The 25,842-nt window shown below is 38.0% G+C and overlaps 1 protein-coding gene across 3 annotated transcripts in view; it reads right to left on the bottom strand.

Moving 5' to 3' along the window:
- CDKL5 (cyclin dependent kinase like 5) overlaps positions 1-25,842 on the bottom strand; it is a 208,295-nt gene that overhangs the window by 113,063 nt on the left and 69,390 nt on the right. For all 3 annotated transcript variants that reach the window (XM_030807633.1, XM_003261114.2, XM_030807634.1), the window contains exons 2-3: positions 15,282-15,507; positions 11,759-11,793 (exon numbers count right to left, since the gene is read on the bottom strand). In XM_030807633.1, the coding sequence (XP_030663493.1) occupies positions 11,759-11,793; positions 15,282-15,345 (99 nt within the window). In that variant the 5' untranslated portion in view covers positions 15,346-15,507. The remainder of the gene's footprint in view (positions 1-11,758; positions 11,794-15,281; positions 15,508-25,842) is intronic.

The raw sequence follows: 25,842 nt of genomic DNA, 5'->3' as shown, positions 1-25,842 counted from the left end.
CCAAGAGTTCGAGACCAGCCTGGCCAACATGGCAAAACCCTGTCTCTACTAAAAATATAAAAATTAGCTGGGCGTGGTGGTGCACATCTGTAATACCAGCTACTCAGGAGGCTGAGGCATGAGAATTGCTTGAACCCAGGAGGCAGAGGTTGCAGTGAGCCAAGATCACAACACTTCACTCCAGCCTGGGCAACAGACCAAGAGTCTGTCTCAAAAAACAAAACAAAACAAAACAAAACAAAAAAAAACCTCCAGCCTGGGCAACAGAGCTAGACTTTGCCTCAAAAACAAAAAAAGCATCCGAATGAATAAAACATCTAAGAATAAATCTAACCAATGAGGTAAAAGACTAGTACACGGAAAACTACAAAACATTGCTAAAAGAAGTTAAACATGTAAATACATGGAAAGGTCCCATGGATTGGAAGAATTTATAGTTAGGATGACAGTACTACCCAAAGCAATCTACAGAGTCATTGCAATCTCTATCAAAATTCCAACAGCTTTTTTTTCCCAGAAATGAAAAAAAAAATTTTCAAATTCATACAGAATTGCAAGGAGCCCTTGATAGACAAAATAGTATTGAAAAAGAAGAATAAAGTTGGAAGACTCACACTTCCGAATTTCAAAATTTACTACAAATCTATAGTAATCAAACCAGTGAAGTGCTGACATAAAGACAGGCACATAGCCCAGAGGAATAAAAGTGAGAGTCCGCAAACAAACCCACATGTCTATGGCCAACTGATTTTCAACAAGGGTGCTAGCACCAGTAAATGGGGAAAGAATGATCTTTTCAACAAATCCAGGTGCTGGGACAACTGAATATCCACAAGCAAAAGAATGAAGTTAGACCTCTATCTCACAACACATACAAAAACAATACAAACATTATGAGAAATTACTTAATGGGTACAATGTACATTATTTGGGTATGGTTACACAAAAACCTCAGACTTCATCCATTACGCAAATAAACCCATGTAACAAAACTGTACTTGTACCCCTTAAATATATAAAAATTTCATTAAAACAATTTTTAACTGTACAAACAATTCAAAATGGATCAACGACCTAACATAAGAGCTAAAACTATACTACTGTACTATTAAAAAAAAAAAACAGCCATAAATCTTCATGACATTGGATTCGGCAACGGTTTTAAAAATATGAGCAATAAAGGAAAAAATAAACTGGACTTCATCAAAACTAAAAACCTTGTACATCATCTAGCACACTATTAAGAAAGTGAAAAGGCAACCTACAAAATTAGAGAAAATATTGGCAAGCCATATATCTGATAAGGAATCTATATTCAGATTATATGAATAACTCTTACAATTCAACCAAAGAGGCAACCCAATTTTAAAATGCTCAATGGATTGGAATAGACATTTCTCCAAAGAAGATATACAAATGGCCAAAAGCGCATGAAAAGATGCTCAAAATCACTCATCACTGGGGAAATGGAAATTAAAACCACAGTAAGATACCACACTACATCCACTAGGGTGGCTACAATTAAAAAGTAATAATAAGGTGGCCAGGCGTGGTGGCTCACACCTGTAGTCCCAACACTTTGGGAGGCCAAGGTAGGTGGATCACTGGAGGCCAGGAGTTTGAGACCAGCCTGGCCAACATGGCAAAACTCCATCTCTACTAAAAATACAAAAATTAGTCAGGCATGGTGGCTTGCACAACTGTAATCCCAGTTACTCGGGAGGCTGAGGCACAAGAATCACTTGAACCTGGGAGGCGGAGGTTGGAGGGAGCCACTGCACTCCAGCGTGGGCGACAGAGTGAGACTTTGTCTCAATGAGAAGGAGGAGGAGGAGGAAACAAGAGTTGCTGAGGATGTTGAGAAATTAGAACTCTCATACATTGCTGGTGGGAATGTAAAGTAGGGCAGCTGCTGTGGAAAACAGTTTAAGCAATTTTTCAAAAAATTAAACATGGCATTTCCACTCTACTTTGGGGTATATACCCCAGAGAATTGAAAATAGAAATTCAAACAACACTTGTACATGAATGTTCATAGCAATAATATTCACAATAGACAAAAGGTAGAAACAACTCAAATGTCCATCACTGACGAAAAGATAAACAAGATGAGGTATATTCATACAATACGAAACAGTATCATGCAGGCATAAAATGGAATGAAGTACTGTTACTTGCTACAACGTGGATAAACTTTGAAAACATAGGTCAAAGAAGCCAAACACAAACGGTCACATGTTGTATGATTTGTATGATTCCATTTATATGAAATATCCAAAATAGGTAAATACAGAAAGCAGATTGGTGGTTGCCAGGGGCAAGGGAAAATGGGGGGTAAATAGTGAGTACAGGGTTTTCTTTTGAGGTGATGAAAATGTTTTGGAACTTGAAAGAGGTGGTGGTTGCACAACATTATGAATGTACTCAATGTCACATACTTGTATACTTTAAAATGGTTAATTTCATGTTATGTGACTTTTACCTCAATTTTTTTAAGAAAGAGGGGGAGCCTAAAATGTGACTAATTCCTGGCTCAACCATCTACTAACTTGTATGGCTTTCAGGAAATTAACCTATTCGAGCACCAGTTTCCCCCACATAAGAGGAGGATAATTCCTTCTAACTTTTATGGTTAATACGAGGATTGAAAGAGACACGAAAATAAAGCAGCTAGCACAATGCCTGGAAGACAAGAGGCACTTGAAACAAAAGTTAACTGTTTCGTCTTAATTTCTTATTTACGTTCCTTTGAATCTCACATATTTTTCTCCAAAGAATTTTACACTCATAAATCTCTTCACATTTATGAGAATGTCCTTCTCTTGAGCTGAAGAATTTTTTCACAGTCTCAATGAGGACTGTTTTCTTCTTCGTATTCGTCTTTGGGTGGAAAGGGCGCTATGCAGGCCAGTGATGTGACAGAAGGTAAATAGACTGTATGCGTCTCTGTATGCCCAGTACCCAGCAAATTCCACATCTCTGCTGTGACAGTTGACATGTGAAAGAGGTAACCAATACAAAACTTCCTGCCCAGCCATTCAAAGGATTTATTCAAGTCCAGATCAAGGGAAAAGTAATTTTCACTGAAGTCCCCTACCTTATTAACCTTATTCCTCAGGCTCTTAGAGCACCAAGGGCAAAGAGTCAAATAGAAATTAAGACTGTGGTTCACTAAGGCCACTATGCTGTTCCCACAATATTCTCCTAGTTAGGGCTTGCTCAATATCAGAAGTCAGCAAACTCTTTCTATACAAAGCCAGATAATAAATATTTCAGGCTTTGTGGGTCAGTCTCTATCGCAACTACTCAACCATCATTGTATTGCAAAAGCATGCACAAAAAATACTTAAATGACTGTGGCGGCATTCCAACAAAACTTTTATTTATAAAATAGAGCCCACAGGCAGTAGTTTGCCAACTCCAGATCTTTAAAGATAGGAGAAGTTCTCCTGCCCATCCTAATATGGTAGAGTCTTAACAGCAATGACTTGGGCCTCCTGGATTTCAACTGTGCCATTTGGGGAAGGTTCTACAATCCATCATTACTACACCAAGAATTCTGGGCCCTCTGACACAGAGGTAAAACAGAGGTCTTCACTATACCATTCTCATTCAGTCCATTATCAGCTAATAATGTTACTCCTTAATTCTATTCCCAGCTTTATGGTAGCTCTCATGTGGGGTTCTGGGAAATCCTTTTCCCCTCCCGCTTTATTATTGACATGAGTTTTTCCTAAAGCAGGCTTCAATGGAGAATTTATTGGAAAAAAAAAAGGGAAAGGTTTCACACTGTCATGTCAACTACCATCTTATCTCAAATTTACCTCTCCCAAACTGTATGTTAAACTTCCTGACAACAGAAAACATGACTTTAAGGCTGGGGTGATGGCTCATGCCTGTAATCCCAGCACTCTGGGAGGCCAAGGAGGGTGGATCATGAGGTCAAGAGATTGAGATCATCCTGGCCAACATGGTAAAACCCCATCTCTACTAAAAATAAAAAAATTAGCCAGGCATGGTGGCGGGCACCTGTAGTCCCAGCTACTTGGGAGTCTGAGGCAGGAGAATCACTTGAACCTGGGAGGTGGAGGTTGCAGTGAGCTGAGATTGTGCCACTGCACTCCAGCCTGGCGACAGAGCGAGACTCCGTCTCAAAAAAAAAAAAAAAAAAAAAGAAAACATGACTTTATATTTGTTAATTTATCCATGTTAAATTCCTTAAAAGTAAGAATTACATCTTACTGTTTTTTTGCAGTCAGTGCCTAGCTAAGTGCCTGATATTTGATAGGCATTCAGTAGATTTTCCTTAGATGTCTGGTTGAATTTTACTTTATGATGTCATGCCTAGAACACAGTGTTTTAAGTATAGGAAGTAGCTTTAAAAAAAAAAAGTTGATTTTTTAAAAATTAAAATGCTTTAATATATGAAAGACACCTTTAAATTGTAAAATATGAACTACAGCTTCTAATTACACAGTAAATCAGTGTTGGATTACTTTTTATGTAGAAATAGATCACCACGTACTACTCTGTTGTTTTCTGAGATGGAGTCTCGCTCTGTCGCCCAGGCTGGAGTGCACTGGCCCAATCTCCGCTCACTGCAACCTCTGCCTCCCGGGTTCAAGCGATTCTGCCTCAGCCTCCCAAGTAGCTGGGATTACAGGTGTCCGCCACCATGCCCAGCAAATTCTTTTGTATTTTTAGTAGAGATGGGGTTTCACCATGTTGACCAGGCTGGTCTTGAACTCTTGGACCTCAGGTGATCTGCCTGCCTTGGCCTCCCAAAGTGCTGGGATCCATGCACTACTTTGAAGTAGTTTCAACAACTGATAAAGAGCTATGCTTAAATTACTCAAGAGTTTCCACTATATAGGTATTTGTTCATCAGTGCCTATATACTGCAGGCCTGTGGGGGGAAAAATGATTCACACTCATTTTTGTTTCTGAAGTTTCGAAGAAAAGTGGCATTAAGGAGCTAGTATAAATCACTTAAGCACATTTATCAGAGACTAATGAAATTATTCACCTTATAGTGCAAAAGAGATGTTCTCTTCTTTGAACTAATTATATTTTTATGATTACCATAAAAGGACTTTAAAGTTAACTATAAGTATTCAATAAATAAGAATGTTAACTTAAATTAGAGAACTGAAGATGAAAGATGTAGTAGAGAGCTGTTGCAGAGTAGCAGGGACTCAGTCCCTGAAGAGGATGAAAGATAATCTCAAGGATTTGAAAGTGGTAAACTGGAAAAGCATTCCAGCCAATTCATCCTCTAGAAGTGAGCGGGGAAATGATGATTTAGGAACTGAATCACTGTAAAAAGGAGGAATGAGGGAAAGTTTTCAGAGTAGAAAGAGGTAATACTAATTCTAACATGACCATTCCCTTACTCTGTTTACTAAAAAAGTTTTTTAGTACAAACAATAAACTAAATGTAGATTCGGATGATGAAGATAAAGGCAAACAGGAGGCTTGCAAAGGCCCAAAACTCTTCTAGTTCCCTAAAAAAGTCAGGTCAGGCCAGGCGGTCATGCCTGTAATCCCAGCACTTTGGGAGGCCCGGGCGTTGTGGATCACATGAGGTCAGGGGTTCAAGACCAGCCTGACCAACACGGTGAGACCCTGTCTCTACTAAAAATACAAAAAATTAGTCAGTGTGGTGGCGCATGCCTGTAATCCCAGCTACTCGGGAGGCTGAGGCAGGAGATCACTTGAACCCGGGAGGTGGAGGTTGCAGTGAGCCGAGATTGCGCCATTGGACTCCAGCCTGGGTGACAAGAGCAAAACTCTGTCTCAAAACAACAAAAAATCAGATCAGCATGGAAAATGACACACGAGCCATTATTTCTTTAATAGATAAAAAGACAACAGAAGTGGCCAGGTGCAGTGGCTCACGCCTATAATCCCAGCACTTTGGGAGGCCAAGATGGGAGGATTGCTTGAGGCCAAGGAGTTCGAGACCAGCCTGGTCAACATAGCGAGACCCTATCTTATTAGAAAAAAAAAAAAAGACAACAGCAGCATTTGTAGTTTTTCCGGTATCAACAGTCTAGCAAAATCTCAAATACAAAATATTAAAATACAAAGAATTAGAATTTGGGTGAGACTATTTCAGTGTTCCAGACACTGTTCTACAATTAATTGGATCAGCAACAAAACCCAGGACAAGAGCAGAAACCACACACAATGGTTCTCTATGAGTGCCTCTCTAAGAGGAGTCAGATCTTTTTCCTCAAGTATCTTCTTAAAATTGTTTAGCAATTTAAAAAAAAAAAAAAAAGGTAGGCCAGTCGCAATGGCTCACGCCTGTCATCCCAGCACTTTGGGAGGCTGAGGGAGGCAGACCACTTGAGGTCAGGAGTTCAAGACCAGCATGGCCAACAAGGTGAAACCCCATCTCTATTAAAAATACAAAAATTAGCCACGCATGGTGGTGGCTCATGCCTGTAATCCCAGATACTCGGGAGGCTGAGGTATAAGAACGGTTTGAACCCGGGAAGCGGAGGTTGCAGTGAGCAGAGATTGTGCCACTGCACTCCAACCTGGGCAACACAGTGAGAGAGAGAGAGAGAGAGGGAGAGAGAGTGAGAGAGAGAAAGAAGGAAAGAAGGAAGGAAGGAAGGGAGGAGAAGAGAGGAGAAGAGAGGAGAAGAGAAGAGAAGAGAAGAGAAGGCTCCTATCTCACGCTCAAGTTAGCTATTTCTGGAGTCAGATCAAAGCCTAGTTCCACAATTTATCAGCCACATGATTTTGGCCCTATTACATAGACCCTCTGAGACTCAGTTTCCTCATCTGTAAAATGAGGCTAAGAATAGAGTTATCTTGTTGTAGTGATTGAGACATCTAGTAGAGTGTCTAGCATGTGGTAGATGCTCAATAGGTAGTACTTGTTAATATTAGGTTTTATATTCTGCTGCCATTTTTATTCTTTATTAAAGCCAAACTCATTATTTCTCCCCCCAAACTCATATATCTTTTATAAGTTTCCCAGTCAAATAAATAATACCAAAGCTTTTCTAGTTTACCACATTCAAGTCCCTGGGATCATCTTTCATGCCTCCACACGTACCAGGTCCCTGCTACTCCGCAACAGCTCTCTACTGCATCCTTCATTTTCAGTTCTCTAACGTAAGATTATTATTTATTGAACACCTATAGCCTGTAACCCAATGTTGGATGTTCACAGCTTTGTATAACTAGCTATCTCAAAAGCATATGTCACCTACTGCTTCAAAACAAACAAAAACTTCTCATAAGTCAACCACAGTCACAGAAACAAATTATATGAATCACCACTTTCCTGTCCTGGGCTCAATGAGCATCACCGTCCAGCCTCTCCCTATCAAGCTGTACAAGCCCACTTTCCTCAAGTTCTAAATGAATGCCTTTATTTCAACCCCATTCAATTATCCTTGCCTTGTTGTAAGCATGACCTTTTTGGGTTTTTGCTAAGAAGAGCATGCTACAAAACATGCCTATTTCACAGGCACTTTAAAACAGACACACAAGGCTGGGCGCAGTGGCTCACGCCTGTAAATCCCAGCACTTCAGGAGGCCGAGGCAGGCAGATCACTTGAGGTCAGGAGTCCAAGACCAGCCTGGCCAACATAATGAAACCCCGTCTCTACTAAAAATACAAAAATTAGCCGGGCATGTTGGTGTGGCACCTATAGTCCCAGATACTTGGGAGGCTGAGGCACGAGAATCGGTTGAACCCATGAGGTGGAGGCTGCAGTGAGCCGAGATCACACCACTGCATTCCAGCCTGGGTGAGAGTGAGACTTCGTCTCAAAAAAAAAAAAAAAACCCACATACAAATAAAAAGATAATTAACTATGCATAATGTATATCTGTAGGGTAAAGGTCCAAACCAGAATATCTTTTTTTTTTTTTTTTTTTTTTTTGAGATGGAGTTTCACTCTTATCATCCAGGCTGGAGTGCAGTGGTGCAATCTCAGCTCACTGCAACCTCCACTTCCCAGGTTCAGGTTATTTTCCTGCCTCAGCCTCCTGAGTAGCTGGGACTAAAAGCATGCGCCCCTATGCCCGGCTAATTTTTGTATTTTTAGTAGAGACCAGGTTTCACCACATTGGCTAGGCTGGTCTTGAACTCCTGACCTCAGGTGATCTGCCCACCTTGGCCTCCTAAGGTGCTGGGATTACAGGCGTGAGCCACTGTGCCCAGCCTAGAACATCTTTCAAATGTGAGTAGTCATAATGAGTCCTAAAAAGAAGCTTAGTCACTGCTAAGAGTTTTCATATGCATGTCAATGTGTATATATAATAACTTATTATTATATATACAATAAATATATACATCTTAATTTTGTTTAGCTGTCAGAAAAATAGTACAAGCTATATTTTTCCTTTGAAATTGAGCAGCATTAATTTCAGTAAATTAGGAAGTATGATCTTTGGTCTGGATCAGCCCAACATCATATTCTATGCACAAAAGACAAAATACACCTATTTATCAGCATGACCTCTCAATTACTGCAACAGTACACAGATTAAAACAGTGACTTTCTTCTATACTTGTTCAAATATACAACATGCTAAGAATTATTTAATTATATACACACCCACAGTCAACCTTTTCAAAAAGATACCCAATTTATGCATAAACAATCACACAGACCTGACTTATACATTTTTATAAACATTTCACTAAATTTTTAAAGGTATGCAAAACATATTGGCCTGATTACATAAGTATGATCGGGAAGATTACATACATTTTTAATTATAATACGAGTTTCATAATAATCCATTTGTTTGACCCTAAAGCATCAATCTTGCCAGAAGCATCAAATTCTCTATTTTTGGATAATGGGGTATAGATTTGAAGGTCTGATTTTAGCTGAGAAAAGGATATACTATCTATAACAAGCCTAATGACTAAACAGCTGCAGATTCTAAAAAAGAGTTTTATAATACTCTGAGATAGGCACTAATTTATGCTTTAAATTTTCCATCCAGAGATATCTTTTTAGACACATGCAAGGAGAAAGCCATAACACTTAAAGAGCTGGTGTGTGACCTCATGTAGTGAAGGACAGCAAAGACAGAAATGTTTTAGATGTATCTCATTTGCAGCAACTTCACAGGCTTGTTTTTTTTTTTTATCTATTCTTCTATCTCTTCAGACAGATCATAAGCCATATAAAGGCAAGAAAAGTATGGTTTATTTATCCTTGTAATTCAAAGTGCCCTACACACAGTAACTAAAAATCAGAGTTCACATTTAGAGTTGGTTTCCTAAGAGCAGAGATGTCCATTCTCATCCACTTTCACACTGGGCCCATCCTGCTGGCACTAACAGTGTGTGTTTTGAGAACCAGCTATATGAAACAACCATTTTAACAAATGAGTAAATAGAAAGATAAAAACAATATATTTAAATAATAAACTATTTTTATATAAAAGGCAGAGGGAGAGCTTAAAGTTACATGAAAGTATAGAGGAAAAGGTCACAGGTTGAAGTATGACAATGACTAGGAGAAAACATTTGGACTCTGTACATGATGTGTAATATATATCAGATATATGTATATGTATAACACATGTATGCATATGTGTATGTACGCATGTAAGATATGTATATATCTCATAAATCTTTGAGTTTTAAAACCCAAGATTAGAAGTAAAAACTGAAGTTTCCATTTGCAATGTTGCATAAACAGAGCCATTGTATAAAAGGAGGTTTTATGTTCGGGAAAAAGTCAAATTTAACTTGGAAATTAATAAACTACGTCTCGCAAGTAATATCCACCCAGGAATTTTTTTTAAGCTTCAGAAACTTATAACTAAAGGCAAGTCAATAAAAGTATAGCATTTAGCATTTTATTAGGGAGCTTTTCATTTGTTTAATTTCAAACTACAGTAACATTTCTTAAAAAGGTGTTCAAGGTGCTAAATTTATTTTTATTATATTTATTATTTTAAATTCTTAAACATCCTTAATCAAGAACCGATAGTACTCAAACCATTTTTGAAAATTTAATGGCAAAGAGATCTTCAGATAACTATTATTAACATAAAATAGTTCAATCACCCAATTTCAAGAATACAAAAGCCATTGCATGGAAGTAAGAGATCTGTGATCTAAACACAAAAATATATTAAGTGTCACGAAGGCTTAAATCCCAAAGGCAGGTAGTATTTTGTACAATAGGAAAGAAAAAGCAAATATAAGAGTATCATCTTTATTTATTTATGTGTGTGCGTATTTACATACATACACACACATATTATTTTCAATAGATGACAGATTCAAGAGTTTAAATGCTTTGGGTTAAACTGCTAAAATCATCACAGACATAAATTATATCACTCTAAAACATCACGAAAAAACTTAAAACCTTGGTCTTAACAAATTATATGCAAATGAAGCCAAATACTCAGACTAGGTATGCCATAATAGAAAAATATTTAAACTAATGCTTGTTACAGTTTCAACACTTGCCATCTGAAAGTTACTCTCCTAGTAAAACATGTTTACCACTGAACGACAGCTATGGAAACTTCAAATAACTTCTCTGAATAATTTGTGATTACTATCATAGTAAAATAATTTCTAGTAAGGTTCATTTCACAGCTGTTCAAGGGTAATCAACTATAGCCAGTAATCATAATCGACACTATTATCCCAAGTTCTAGCTCATATCCAAATACCTACCTTATTACCCTTCAGAATCTGGATTCAAATGCATCAAGCAATCTAAATCAATGGCTCTACATGAAAAATAATAAAAAAAAAACTTCTCTTTTCTCATAAGTACTTGAACATAAATTAAATCTGTCACTGCCGTGCCTTCTTCTTCCCATCCCACCACCTTTTCTCTTTTCCCATTAGGGAGCTTTTCACTTATACAGTCATGCATCACTTAATGACAAGAATACATTCTGAAAAATATGTCATTAGGTGATTTTTATCACTGTGCAAACATCAAAGAGTATACTTACACAAACCTAGATGGAATAGCCTACTACACATCTAGGCTACATGGTATAGCCTATTGTTTCAAGGCTACAAGCCTGTATAGCATGTTACCTTACTGAGTACCATAGTCAATGATAAGTATTTGTGTATCTGAAAATGTTTTTTATCTAAACAAAAAATACCATATCATAATCTTACGTGACCGCCATCATACATGCTGTCCACTGTTGATCTAAATGTCATTATGAGGTGCATGACATAGGTCAGTTGAAAAAAAAAAATAGCATGTGATTGCTAAGAACTAAGGACTATCCAACCATGATCAAGCTTATCTAAAAGTAGTCACTTTCTGGCAGCATTCACATATTAATTCTACTTCATTAAACAACATCATCATAACCAGAGTTTTAATTACAGGTTGAGCATCCCTAATTCAAAAATCCAAAATGCTCCAAAATCCAAAACTCTGAGTACTGATATGAGGCCACAAGTAGAAAATTCTACATATAAGTATTTAAACTTTGTTTTAGACAAAAATTAAAAATATTGCATAAAATTACCTTCAAGCTATATGTATTAAGTATATATGAAGCATAAATGAATTTCGTGTCTAGCCTTGGGTCCCATCCCCAAGGTATCTCATTACATATATGGAAATATTCCAAAATCCAAAAAAATCCAAAACATTTCTGGTCTCAAGCATTTCAGATAAGGAATGCTCAACCTGTACATGCCCACGTGCACAGACCACTACATTAGTTTCAAAACAGTTAAACATATACAGATATTTCTTTTTAAAAATAATGTACTTGCCTTGTGTCTGCATTTAAGTACAACTCCATAGGCTCCTATAATAAAAAGAAGTAAACAGTCAAGGGCACACATACAAACTACAGGTCTTGAAGAAATCAAAGCTCTGCTATATTAACATTGCTTCTCAGTGTTATAATAATGACTACTAAAGTGACAAGATTCTATAGTGATAATGCAATAATGAGCCACATACAAATGGAACATACTTTATTATACATTTATTATAAATCAAGAGTATAGACAAGTCATTTCTTCCAACAAGTATTTTTAAATGTTTCTTTTTAAAGAAAATTTCATTGGCGATATGTTTAAACGTAGGGTTACACATTTATGAAGACAAGATTTGGTCTCGAGAACTTTGAGAATAAATGAAAATTAACTCAGAAGATTCTATGGAACTTAAAACTTAAGAGCTAGGCCAGGCACAGTGGCTCACGCCTATAATCCCAGCACTTTGGGAGGCCGAGGCTGGCAGATCACCTGAGGTCAGGAGTTCGGGACAAGCCTGGCCAACATGGCGAAAACCCATCTCTACTAAAAATACAAAAATTAGCTGGGTATAGTTGCAGGTGCCTGTAATCCCAGCTACTCAGGAGGCCGAGGCAGGAGAATCGTTTGAACCCAGGAGGCAGAGGTTGCAGTGAGTCTAGATCATGCCACCGCACTCCAGCCTGGGCGACAGAGCAAGACTCTATCTCAAAAACAAACAAACAAACAAACAAAAAACCTTAAGAGCTAATGACATCCCAATAGTAAGCTCAAGCACAGAGCCCACCAAATACATTATCTATTCTAGAAGACATTAAAATCTTCCTCTAGGATACTGAAATGTCCCTTTTTATTTTTTTGTTTTGTTTTGTTTTTTAAGTTTTTTGTAGAGACATGGTCTCACTATGTTGCCCAGGCTGGTCTCAAACTCCTGGCCTCAAGTAATCCTCCCACCTCAGCCTCCCAAAGTGCTGGGATTACAGGCATGCACCACCACACCCAGCTGAATGTCTCTCTTGACTGGCAAGGTAGTCCAGGCCTCAGTATTCCAATTAATAGCTAGTAGGATTTGCTACCTTTTGCCATAAATAAAGACAGTTCATGCACAAAGGCCACAAGCACTCCCACTGTCTTTGGTGTATTTCAACAAGTAACCACCTTTGGGGTTACTTATCCTATTATCTAGGCAATAGACTTCTTCCTTAGAACAGAGTTGACAGCGAAGTACCCAGGAAACTGAGGTTAAAATTATAACGTGAAAAATCTAATTAAGAGAATCAAAATGTAATGAATGATAGCTGAGCTTTGCAGAAACATCAAGAACATTAACATTAGCAGACTGGCAAGCCTGCATTCATCTACGAGAAGGGGGCTTCAGGGATACAAAATTGGGAAATGTGTCTCCAACAGAGTCTATGGGACCTGAACAAGTCTCCCTCACTTTGGTAGGGATGGATAAATCCTATTATCACAGTTAGCACAGAACCAGCCATTATAACCATCTAACTTAACTCCACAATTGCCAGGCAATTGTCCAATTCTCTAACTGCCTATGCCAGTTTTTCTATGGGGTAAAAAATACAGTCTAAACTACAAGAATGTAGAGTTTGCTTGACAGGGTTTTTTTTTTTTTTTTTTGGAGACAGAGTCTCGCTCTCTCACCAGGCTAGAGTGCAGTGGCGCAAGCTCATTCACTGCAACCTCCACCTCCTGGGTTCAAGCTATTCTCCTGCCTCAGCCTCCTGAGTAGCTGGGACTACAGGCGCCCGCCACCACAGCCCACTAATTTTTGTACTTTTAGTAGAGACAGGGTTTCACCATGTTGGCCAAGATGGTCTGGATCTCTTGACCTTGTGATCCGCCACCTCAGCCTCCCAAAGTGCTGGGATTATAGGCATGAGCCACCGTGCCTAGCGACGGATTTTTATATACTTTATATGTATATCCTAGCCAAAAATATATGTGAGGTGCTTTCCAAAGAAAGAAACATACAGCAATGGTGGTTCTGATTACAACTTAAAGTAACATATTCTGATATATATATATTACAGTCTGGTAATTTTGAGCCAATCCCAAAGAAGATGATCACCTGTGGCTATACTGAGAAAAACTAGTTATGATCCAGAAAACCTTAGGCCCAGAATCTGGAACATTCTAACCTTGTTACACCCTATATGCTAGCCTTCTCCAGTCAGCAGCTTTATTGCATTGGTCTCTAATTCTAATACTTTTGAAAAATAAAATAGGCTATTCCAGAACAGATGGTAGGCAAGACACTGAAAATGAATTTTTACATAACATCGATGAAGAAATGGAAGAGGAGTTGACTACTGAAGGAACGAAGACCTATTTGTTTTGTATGGTTTGAATTTCAGACCTTGAAACAAGCATCCAATGATTAAACTCTTTATTTTAATTGTTTCTATGTATTTGAAAGGATTTGCCAACTTAAAAACTTAATAACAGCTTTGCTGTTCACATAGGTGAACTTTTTTAGTCCTTTAGGAATTCAAAGTTTATTTGAAAATTCTGAAATATGAAATTTTTGTAACATATGCTTTAAAGATATAAATGCTAAGAAACCATAATTATAATCACTTATCCTCTGTTAACAGAATCATTTATCAAAATTTCCAAAGTTATCTTTAAGTCTAGAGCAAAAATTACTAAGCAGGAAAAATCAGAAGAAACGATTTTTCTTTAGGAGTCAGTTTATATAAAATGACATCATATTTCATCAAATCAATGGTATATCATTGGTCATGAGCATTATTTTATGTACTATTAGGAAAGGAAGAATGCTGCCAATTAAACTGCGACATGATACTGATTATAAGATACACCCTGATTTCAGAGATAAAATTGTGTGCCTCAGAATTTACAAAACTAGTCTCCCATTTTCAAAGAAACAGAAGTTACTTATTTGTTTATTTACCAGGTATTAAGTAAAATTTCACCAACATGGTGAAACCCAGTCTCTACTGAAAATACAAAAATTAGCTGGGCACAGCGGCTCACGCCTGCAATCTCAGGAGGCTGAGGCAGGAGAATCGCTTGAACCCAGGAGGCAGAGGCTGCAGTGAGCCGAGATCAGGCCACTGCACTCCAGCCTGGGTAACAGTGAGACTCTGTCTTGAATGAATGAATGAATGAATGAATGAAATTTAAGTTATTCAAAATAAGCCTAGCTGATATAAAAATAAAATGTAACCAAGAAAAAAATGCAGACTAAGGAACTCATGATTGCTAAAAAAATGAATGAAGGCAAAGACTGTTGTAACACTGGGGCTCTTTTTAAAAGAAAAGGGAAAAAAATCTTTGATTTATTAAACTTTAAAGGGTTTTAAAATGTTATTAATTTATTGGAGAGTGAGACCCAAATTGTTTAAGAGTAATTTTATTTTTAATATTTTACTCTTAGACACACATGTGAATTGATATAGGTTAAATTAACAGGATCCAATTAGTAACTTTTTGGTGGTAGGAATAACTGTTCATTGCTCAAAACTCAAGGAACGCAAAAATTCCAACTTACCTTCACCTACAACCCCAAGGATCTCAAATTTATTCATCACATTACCAATGTTAGGAATCTTCATGAAGACAAACTCTTCTTTTGATGCAAGCCACAAAACATGGCACCAAAAGAACTTCTCAGAAAGCTGTGCAGTAAGAACCAAAACCGTCTGAAGGAAGAAATTCTCACTGGTTGGTGGGAACTTTCACATATTTGTTCTAATCATGAAGTATTAAATGACTCCCTGAAAAAAAAAAAAAACACAATTAAAAGCTGTAAGTTTTATACTTGCAGTACTCTAGTAACCAATCTTACCTCTTTGTATAGTTATTTTTCAATCCATTTTAATGTTTTATACACTTAAAATGAAGAAACCAACAGTAATAGGAGCGAAGAACCCAAAATGGAATGAATACAAACAAACAAATGAACCTCTCTGTATTTGAAATAATATAACCACACTTTTGGGGACAAGGACAAATGAATAAACCACAGGTAACTTTTAAAAACAGCATTTTCACTATCTACTCTCCTAAAGCTAAAAATAAAAAGAATTATAAACAAATACTATATTCTACTTAGCTACCTGCTTTTATACAGTGACATGAAACTTGTTTGTGTGTGTTCTAAGATTGGGCAAATAGGTAAATATTCTGTGAATATATTGACCTTGGTTTCTTATTCTCATAAAAGGGAGTAACAAATATAAAAAGGGAGAAGGCTTGGAGTTGGAGTTAACAATATAAGCTCAGTTTTTAATATACAGGAGTATAGACAGATATAAAGGTGTTTGTGTGAATGCGCACTCACATACATATATTTCCTAGCTCTGTCTGCTGAGAAGGCCTAGAAGCAATGATACTCCTATAGCTATGAACACAGCTGGTGCTCTAATAAAAGGAACTAGGGTTCCTTGAAGAAATGGCTGATTCCTAGGGTGGGGCAGGAGAAGTACCATAGGAGCCTAGGGCATATTTTTGTGGTGCCAGAAAGTAAGGAAATGCTCAAAGAATGATAGGGGTACCTCAAAAGGATACAGGAGTCAGACTGATGTGACTCCCACTGGCCTAATCGGGAATATTTGAGCAACAAAGTAAATAAGCACGGTAACAGATTATAACCCATATAATTTTTTTAAAAGTCCTTACTGACATAAATAAATAAATGGGGGAGAAGAGAAAGCTCTTTTGCAAAGTATAATTCCAAATAATAAATGTAGTGATAAAATTAGAAAATCGCCATTTGGCAATCACTCTGGTAATAATTATTTCAAGCAAGTATGATCAATATATGCTAAAACTAGTGGTTGAAAATTTGATGGAAAACAGGATATTATCTAATCTCAAAGTATCTCTCCACAAGATACCTATTAATTACAAGAAGAAAAATAGTAATTTTACATTGAAGAATCCTGCCAGACACCACCTTAATTAAATGATCAAGTTAACGTCATCAATGAGGGGACAAACCAACATTATATGCCCCCGATAGGATGCATCACATCACCACTTCTGTGGCATTCCTGCCAGAAATGCAAAACCTGAATCTAACCACAAGAAGCAAGAGACAAGCCCAAGCTGAGGGACATTTTACTAAATAATTGGCCCATATTCTTTTAAAATGTCAAGGTCATGAAAGACAAGAAACAACTGAGCAACAAGAAGCGACTATTCCAAATTAAAGAAGATTAAGAGATATGACAATGAAATACAATGCATGATCCTGGATTACATCCTGGACAAGAAAAAGCTTTTGTTCTTTTTTTTTGCTATGAAGAACAATTGATACAATTCAAATGTTCACAGATTATAGTACTGTTGTCAGTAGTTTTCTAATTTTCATATTAGTACTTCGGTTATATAAAACAATGCTCTCGTTTTTAAGAGACAGCACTAAAGTTTTTAAAGGGGCATCATGTTTACAACTTAAACCATTGAGAAAAATTACATGTGTGTATGGGGGAAGAGAAAAAAAGACAAAGAATTATAAAGCAAATATGATAAAATATTAACACTTGGAAAATCTAGGTCAAGGGTATAGGAAGTAGGAAACTCTTTGCACTATTTTTTCAATTTTTCTCTAAATCTGAAATATTTTCAATAAGCTTTGTTTCAAAAAGCTTATCCCATCTCTAAGAATAACAGTGGTAACAACACAAAATATTGTTTTAAAAGGAAGAAACAAATCAAAACAAGAAGTTCCTTACTGCCTATAAAATCTGAAACTTTTAACAAGAATACCCCATGTGATGTGGATAAGTATTGTCAAGAAGTGCCCTTCCATACACTGATGGTAGAAATGTAAATTGGTGCAAATTTTCTAAAAAGCAATATATACATAATTAGGTGATTTTAAAATGTGCATATCCTGATAAGGGCATCTGACAAAAACCTACAACAAACATCATTCTTAAATGTGAAATAGTAAACACAGTCCCTTTAAAACTTAAGAACATGTGCCAGGCACAGTGGTTCACGCATACAATCCCAGCACTTTAGGAAGCCAAGGCAGAAGGATCGCTTAAGCCCAGGAATTAGAGACCAGCCTGAGCAACACAGGGAGACCCAGTCTCTACAAACAAACAAACAAACAAAAACAAAAAAACCTAGCCTGGTGGGCATGGTTGTGGGAGGCTGAGACGGGAGGATCACTTGAGCTCAGGAGGTCAAAGCTGCAGTGAGCCGTGATTGTGCCATCGGACACTAGCCTGGGCAACAGTGTGAGACCCTGTCTCCAACAAACAAACAAAAACATGACAAGGAGTTCTACTATTAATACTTATTAACATTAGTATTAAGCATCCTAGCCAGGCACAGTGGCTCATGTCCATAATCCTAGCACTTTGGGAGGCTGAGGTGGACGGATCACTCACGCTCAGGAATTCAAGACCAGCCTAGGAAATGTGGTGAAACCCTTTCTCTAGAAAAACTACAAAAATTAGCCGGGTGTGGTGGTGCACGCCTGTAGTCCCAGCTACTCTCAGAGGGTGAGGTGGGAGGATTGCTTGAGCCTAGGAGGGCGAAGCTGCGGTGAGCCGTGATCACACCACTGCACTCCAGCCTGGGCGACACTGCAAGACCCTGTCTCAAAAACAAAAACAAAACAAAAACATCCTTGCAGGTTATAGCTGGCTTAGTAAAATAAGAAACAATAAATGAATAAAATGTATGATTGAAAAGAGGAAACGAAAACAGAATTTGCAGATATTACACCTCATAGAAAATTCAAAAGAATTCATAAATTATTGGAATTATTAGTGTTTCGCAAGGTAGCTGAACATAAGCTTAATACACAAATAGCAGCATTTGTAAAGATCATTTGTAAGAAATAGAAAATGCAATTTTTAAAAATCACATTTATGGGCGGGGCACAATGGCTCATGCCTGTAATCACAGCACTTTGGGAGGCTGAGGCAAGCAGATTGCTTGAGCTCACGAGTTCGAGACCAGACTGGGCAACATGGCAAAATCCAGCCTCAACAAAATATATAAAAATTAGCTGTGTGTGGCAGAGCATGCCTGTAGTCCCAGCTACTCCAGAGGCTGAGATGGGAGAACGGTTTGAGCCTGGGAAGCAGAGGCTGCAGTGAGCCAACATTGTGCCATTGCACTCTAGCCTGGACAACAGAGCCAGACCTTGTCTCAAAGAAAAACAAAAACAAAACACATTTACAATAATTTTTAAAAGCACGTAAGATTTAACAAAAGATATTCAAAACCACTTTTCAAATATATATGTAACTTTACTCAAAGACATTAAAAAGCACCTAAATATTTAAGTTATCCAAATTTTACAGCTAGGAAGATTCAAAACTATAAAGGTATCAATTCTTTCCATATTGATCTATATAGTCAATGCAATTTCAATCACAATCCTAACAGGATTTTCTAAAGAATTAAGACAAGCTGATTTTTAAATATATATGGAAGGGCAGAGTTCCAAGTAGAAGCAACACCCTCCTACTACAAGTATGAGCAGCAAAGAATAAGAAAAAGAAAAGAGTAAGAAAGATAAGAAAAGTTACAAGAGCACTAGGCTTTGAGGGTAGGATCTGGCAGGATGCCCTACTGAATATGTTGAGGATTATAATAGAGTGAGGGAAATTAAGACAGGGTGGTTCTGGCACAGATAAATAACTTAGCCAATAGAACAGATGTGACAGCCCAGAATAGACCACACTTCAGTATCCCTACAGATTCCTACAGACCTTACAGAAGTCAGAGTAACTCTTGAAGATAACTCAGACCATGTCACTTCTCATTCAAAACCCTCTTATGGCCTCCCATATCATTAAGAGTGAAAACCAAGGCCGGGCGCGGTGGCTCAAGCCTGTAATCCTAGCACTTTGGGAGGCCGAGGTGGGCGGATCACGAGGTCAGGAGTTCGAGACCATCCTGGCCAACATAGTGAAACCCTGTCTCTACTAAAAATACAAAAAAATTAGCAGGGCGTGGTGGCAGGTGCCTGTAGTCCCAGCTACTCGGGAGGCTGAGGCAGGAGAATGCCGTGAACCTGGGAGGCAGAGCTTGCAGTGAGCCGAGATGGTGCCACTGCACTCCAGCCTGGGGGACAGAGCCAGACTCCGTCTCAAAAAAAAAAAAAAAAAAAAAAAGAGTGAAAACCAAAATCCACATGAGCCACAGGTCTTGACCTCCCTCCTCTGATATCATCTCCTACTAGTCTCTCCCTTGACTAGCTTCACTCCAGCTACACTGACCTCCTTTCACTATACTTAGTTTAGAAAACTTTAGTTCAGTGGAATCAAAAATTTTTTAAGGATTATTCTGACATTTAGAGAAAAAGATGTCACAATTTGGGATTAAATATTTATTAATTCATTAAGCAAATAATTACTGACTGCCTTCCATGTTTTCAGGATAAGACACACAATACAGTGGTAAACAAGACAGGCAAGGTCCTTACCCTCATGGAACTTTACATTTTGCTGGTGGAGAAAAAATACGAGACTGTTATCTTGTATTTTGTTATGAAAGAGGGAAAAAGAATGATTACTCAGACATGGAGGGCTTCTCTAAAAAGGTAACATTTGAGCTGAGATGGCAATGACAAGGAGCCAGCTATATGAGGATCTATGTCAGTCACATTCCTGGTAAAAGATGCTCAAAGCATTTCTGAAAACGAATCATTCTTTCATTTTCTACGGCTGGTCTGAAAGAACACCCAGGAAATATTTAAATATTCTACTCTCTGCCAATAATGGTATGGTTCATTTCAAAGGAAACTTGAGATAAAAATCATTCTCACTAAGAAGACCCAAAAAGTTCTGTATATAAGTATTTGTAAAGAACATTTGTGGCCAGGCATGGTGGCTCACGCCTGTAATCCCAGCACTTTGGGAGGCCAAGGCAGGTAGATGACCTGAGGTCAGGAGTTCGAGACCAGCATGACCAATATGATGAAACCTGATCTCTACTAAAAATACAAAAATTAGCTGGGTATGGTGGTGTGCGCCTGTAGTGCCAGCTACTCGGGAGGCTGAGACAGGAGAATTGCTTGAACCCAGGAGGCGGAGGTTGCAGTAAGCCGAGATCTTACCATTGCACTCCAGCCTGGGCGACAGAGCAAGACTGTCTCAAAAAAATAAAAATTAAAAATTAAAAAAAAAAAAGAACATTTGGTCTCACTATTCTTTGTGGCAGTCAAAACTGAGTAATAAAAACTGGGAATCAGGCCAGGCGCGGTGGCTCATGCCTGTAATCCCAGCACTTTGGGAGGCTGAGGCAGGTGAATAACCTGAGGTCAGGAGTTCGAGACCAGCCTGGCCAACATGGTAAAACCCTGTCTCTACTAAAAATACAAAAATTAGCCAGGTGCGGTGGCAGGCACCTGTAATCCCAGCTACTCGGGAGACTGAGACAGGAAAATCACTTGAACCTGGGAGGCGGAAGTTGCAGTGAGCTGAGATATTGCCATTGTACTCAAGCCTGGATGACAAGAGTGAAAACTCTGTCTCAAAAAAAAAAAAAATTGAGAATCAGAACGTGAGTGGGGCCGGGTACAGTGGCTCACGCCTGTAATCCTAGCACTTTGGGAGGCTGAAGCAGGCAGACTGCTTGAAGTCAGGAGTTGGAGACCAACTTGGCCAACATGGTGAAACCCCATCTCTAGAAAAAATATCAAAAAATTAGCCGGGTATGGTGGTGGGTGCCTGTAGTCCCAGCTACACAGGAGGCTAAGGCACGAGAATTTTTTGAGCTTGGGAGGTGATGGTTGCAGTGAGCCAAGATCACGTCACTGCACTCCAGCCTGGGCAACAGAAGGAGACTCGGTCTCAAAACAAAAATAAAAAATAATGATGTGAGTGGATACATATCTTGGATGTCAAGAATGGTCTTTTAAATACCAGTATTCATACTGAAGAAAAAAATTATGCCACATTGGATTTAGCTGCAATTTTATATGAATATAACTGATTAATCTTTTTTTTTTTTAAGGCATAAAAACTAAAAACACTTTAGTTCTGGTGATGGCAAACTACATATCTTGGATGAAATGTCCCTTTACAGACAAATACAAATGCTAGAGGGAATACTTTTCAGAAACATCTTAAAGCTCCAAACACTTAACAAGATTGTGAAGAATTACCTGGCTAAAATCAAAGCAAAAGAATAGAATCCAGAGAGATAATCCAAACCATCCAAAATGATTTTAGCTTTTCTGGTATTTGAAGATCCAGAAAATGAGAGAAAAACAGGCTTGCTCTTGAAATCGTTAGAGATCAAGGAACACAAAAGTCAAAGTCAAGGGTGTCTCAAAATGAGAAAGTTTGTTAGCAATAATTTATTGTATATTTCAAAATAACTAAAAGAGTGGAATTGGGAGGTTCCTAACACAAAGAAATGATAAATGCTTGAAATGATGGATACCCCAATTACCCTGATCATTACATATTGTATGCTTGTATCAAAATATAACATGTATCCCATAAACATATACAACTATTAAGTATCCATAATCATTAAAAATAAAATTTTTATAAATAAGGAGAAAGTTTGATAAATCACCACTCACTTGAAGCCAAAACCCCAGGATATACTCCCAGGATAAGAAAAAATAGAAATAAATCAGCCCTTGGACAAACTTGAACTGTAGGTTTATGTCATCTGGGTGATCTAGATAAAATCTTTAAATGTACTTTGGATTAAGGTGGTTCCACATTCAGATTGTTAGAGCCACCAGTTGTCTGGGTGAAACAAAGAAAAAAAGCAACGCTCTGAGGGAAGATGGCATCAACCAGGCCTCACAATACTGCTACAGATAATTTCTTATTTACAATGTGCAGTACATAATCAAAGATAGCCAAATACGAAAGGTAAGATACCACGAACGAGAACCAATAGAAACCACTGAAAAAGAAAATGATCCCAAAAGACTTTGGGTCAGGGATAGCCTATAAATGATCAGCAATAGCCTACAAAACAGCAAAGACTGAACATTGTGACAGAACTGAAAGGTCCAAAAGGTGAAAGATCAAACTATAAAAATAAATTAGAATGCTAGATACAGAGCATAACAAAAAAAGAGAACTAAATGAAAGAGAAAAATATTAGGATATAGAAGACATTGAACATGTTTTTAAAATTTGACCAAATGAACACATAAACTATAGCAAAGAACTGCAAAATATCTTTTTTTCCTCTCCAAGCACGCATATTAACATTTACAAAAACTGATCATATGCTAGGCTATAAAGCAATTCAAAATAAATTACAAGGGCCGGGCACAGTGGCTCGGGCCTGTAATCCCAGTATTTTGGGAGGCTGAGGCAGGCAGATTACTTGAGGCCAGGAGTTCAAGACTAGCCTGGTTAACATGGTGAAACCCCGTCTCTACTAAAAATACAAAACTTAGCCAGGTGTGATGACCACGTGCCTGTAGTCCCAGCTACTCAGGAGCCTGAGGCATGAGAATCACTTGATCCCGGTAGAGAGAGGATGCAGTGAGCCAAATGGCGCCACTGCACTCCAGCCTGAGCAACAGAGCAAAACTCCATCTCAAAAATAAATAGATAAATAAAATAAATTACAAGGACTGAAGTAAAAGGATGGTCTCTTTCCACAACTAAAGTTGATCAATCACAAAAGAAGTAGTTAGAAAATAATTCTGTTTGGAAATAAATACATTCCCAAAATAATCCGTACGTCAATCAAGGAAGAAACCATAATACACTTAACAATAATAAAAATACAAATCTATGGAAAGAAAACAATGCTTAAGGAGGAAATTGAGAATGTTATATGCATATATCAGAAAATACTAAAAACTGGAAACATATGAACCAAGCATCAAACTCCAGAGGCTAAACAAAAGAAACACAAAATGAGCCCAATGAAAATGTAAAGAAAGAAATGGGTAAGAGTAAAAATTCATGAAACAGAAAACACAAGTAATAAAAAGATCAGGCTGGGAACCTACAGAACTGTGAGCTAATAATATATGGTGTCTTAACGTGGCTAAGCATGTGGTAAGCTGTTATGTAACAGAAAACTGATACAACAGCATTGTTTCTTTTATATACAGTTTAAAAACAGGCAAAGCTGAACTATAAACTATATTATGTATATGTAAGTGGTAACTGTATAAAAAAGTGATCAAGGAAGTGTTTATTGTAAAAAATTAGGATATTAATTACCTCTAAGGAGGGACTGAGATTGAGAAAAGACATATAGCAGCCCGGCACTTTGGAAGGCTGAGGCGGAAGGATCACTTGAGCCCAGGAGTTTGAGACCAGCCTGGGCAACATAATGAGACCTTGTCTCTACAAAAACTTTTCTTTTTTTTTTTTTTTTTTTTTTTTTTTTAATTAGCTGGGCATGGTGGCGAACACCTCTAGTCCCAGCTACTTGGGAGGCTGAAGTGGGAGGATTCCTTGAGCCTAGGTGATCACAGCTGCGGTGAGCCGTGATTGTGCACTGTGCACTATGCACTGCCTGGGTGACAGAGAAAGAAAGGAAGGAAGAAAGGGAAAGGGAAAGGCTGGACAACACAACACAACACAACACAACACAACACAACACAACACAGGAGGGCTTCCTGGGGCACTATTTCTATGTCGAGTGATGGTTAAATAGACATTCACTTATAATTGTTCATTAGAGTATATACTTATGTTTAATGTATTTCTATGTTGTTATATTCTATTATAAAACAAGCTTTTAAGACCTCAGAATATTTCTGATAATGATTTCATGTATAAATAGTTCGTCATTTATATGGTATTAAAAAATAATTTTTATCAAAGACAAAGCATTGCAGTATCACATTAAACAAGAAAGTTTAACTGTTCTCTCTCTCGGAAGTTCACGACACTACATAATGCACTATGTTTAGTGCTGGGTATCACAACAACAAAACCAAAAATTGCCAATAACTGATAACCTGGATAGTGACCACTCGCCTAAAACCATGCCAGATGAGGAACTGGTAAGGAAACCAGGTGAGTTTGGCCTCAGTGAGAGATGACTGACATCCAAATGTCTGAAGACTTTGGAAAAAATGGAATAGAGCCAGTGATTTATTCCAGGGGGCAGAACTAAGATCAGTGGTAGAAGCAAAAAGGAGACAAATTTCAGCTCAGTAGTGATTGGACACATGTTAACCAAAAATAAAATCCTAAATTAGCCGAGGGTGGTGGCGTGTGTCTGCAATCCCAGCTACTCGGGAGGCTGAGGCAGGAGAATTGCTTGAACCCAGGAGGCAGAGGTTACAGTAAGCCGAGATCGTGCCACTGCACTCCAGGCTGGGAAACAGAGCAAGACTCCATCTCAAAAACAAACAAAAAAAATCCTAAACCCCTCAACTGACTGAACGAACTCCTTCTTGGCCAAGGGCACCCCAGAGAAACCTGAAAAACTGAATTCCCAGCCAGGGAGAGAGGTCAGACATAACTCGTTATACTCCCTCTTTTTGGATGGCGATCATAAGACTGGCAAACCAGACTCTGTGGCAATAAGATACCAAATTATAAACAACACCTAAGGTCAGGCAAAGCAGGGGTTAAGTCATGCCCTACAAACCATAAAGCCTCATCAGAGACGATTAACCTAGTATAAAGTATAATGTGGCTTACTTTCCAATCTGACTGTGTTATCGCATCACATGACAAATAGCAGACCCTGAAGGCAATCAAAATATTTTACCCCAAAATATATTTCTTTGACATATTTTAAAATAACTGTCACAGAGCCAACAGAATCTCCATTAGTGCAGCCAGGCCTTCCCTTTCTGGGTCTTTCCCCCAACCTAGGAGAGATTAACTGAGAGCCTGACACCTTTAAGGTCTGAAAAGAGACATTTACCATCTATTCTCCCTGAAAGCTGCTACCTATGAGGCTTTATCTACATAACAAGAACCTTGGCCTCCACAATCCCCTAACTCTAGCATTTCTTTCTACTGACTTCAAGTCTTTAGAAAAAGCTTAACTCTTTCAACCAACTGTCAATCAGAAAATCCTTTAATCCATCTATGATCCCCCACTACCTTGGCTGAACCAATGTACATCATCCTCCAAGTACTGACTGATAATTTTACCTACAATTCTTCTCTCCCTAAAACATA

This window comes from Nomascus leucogenys, chromosome X, assembly GCF_006542625.1.
Source record: "Nomascus leucogenys isolate Asia chromosome X, Asia_NLE_v1, whole genome shotgun sequence".
NCBI classification, from domain to species: domain Eukaryota; kingdom Metazoa; phylum Chordata; class Mammalia; order Primates; family Hylobatidae; genus Nomascus; species Nomascus leucogenys.
This window is presented reverse-complemented; position numbering and strand designations above follow the sequence as displayed.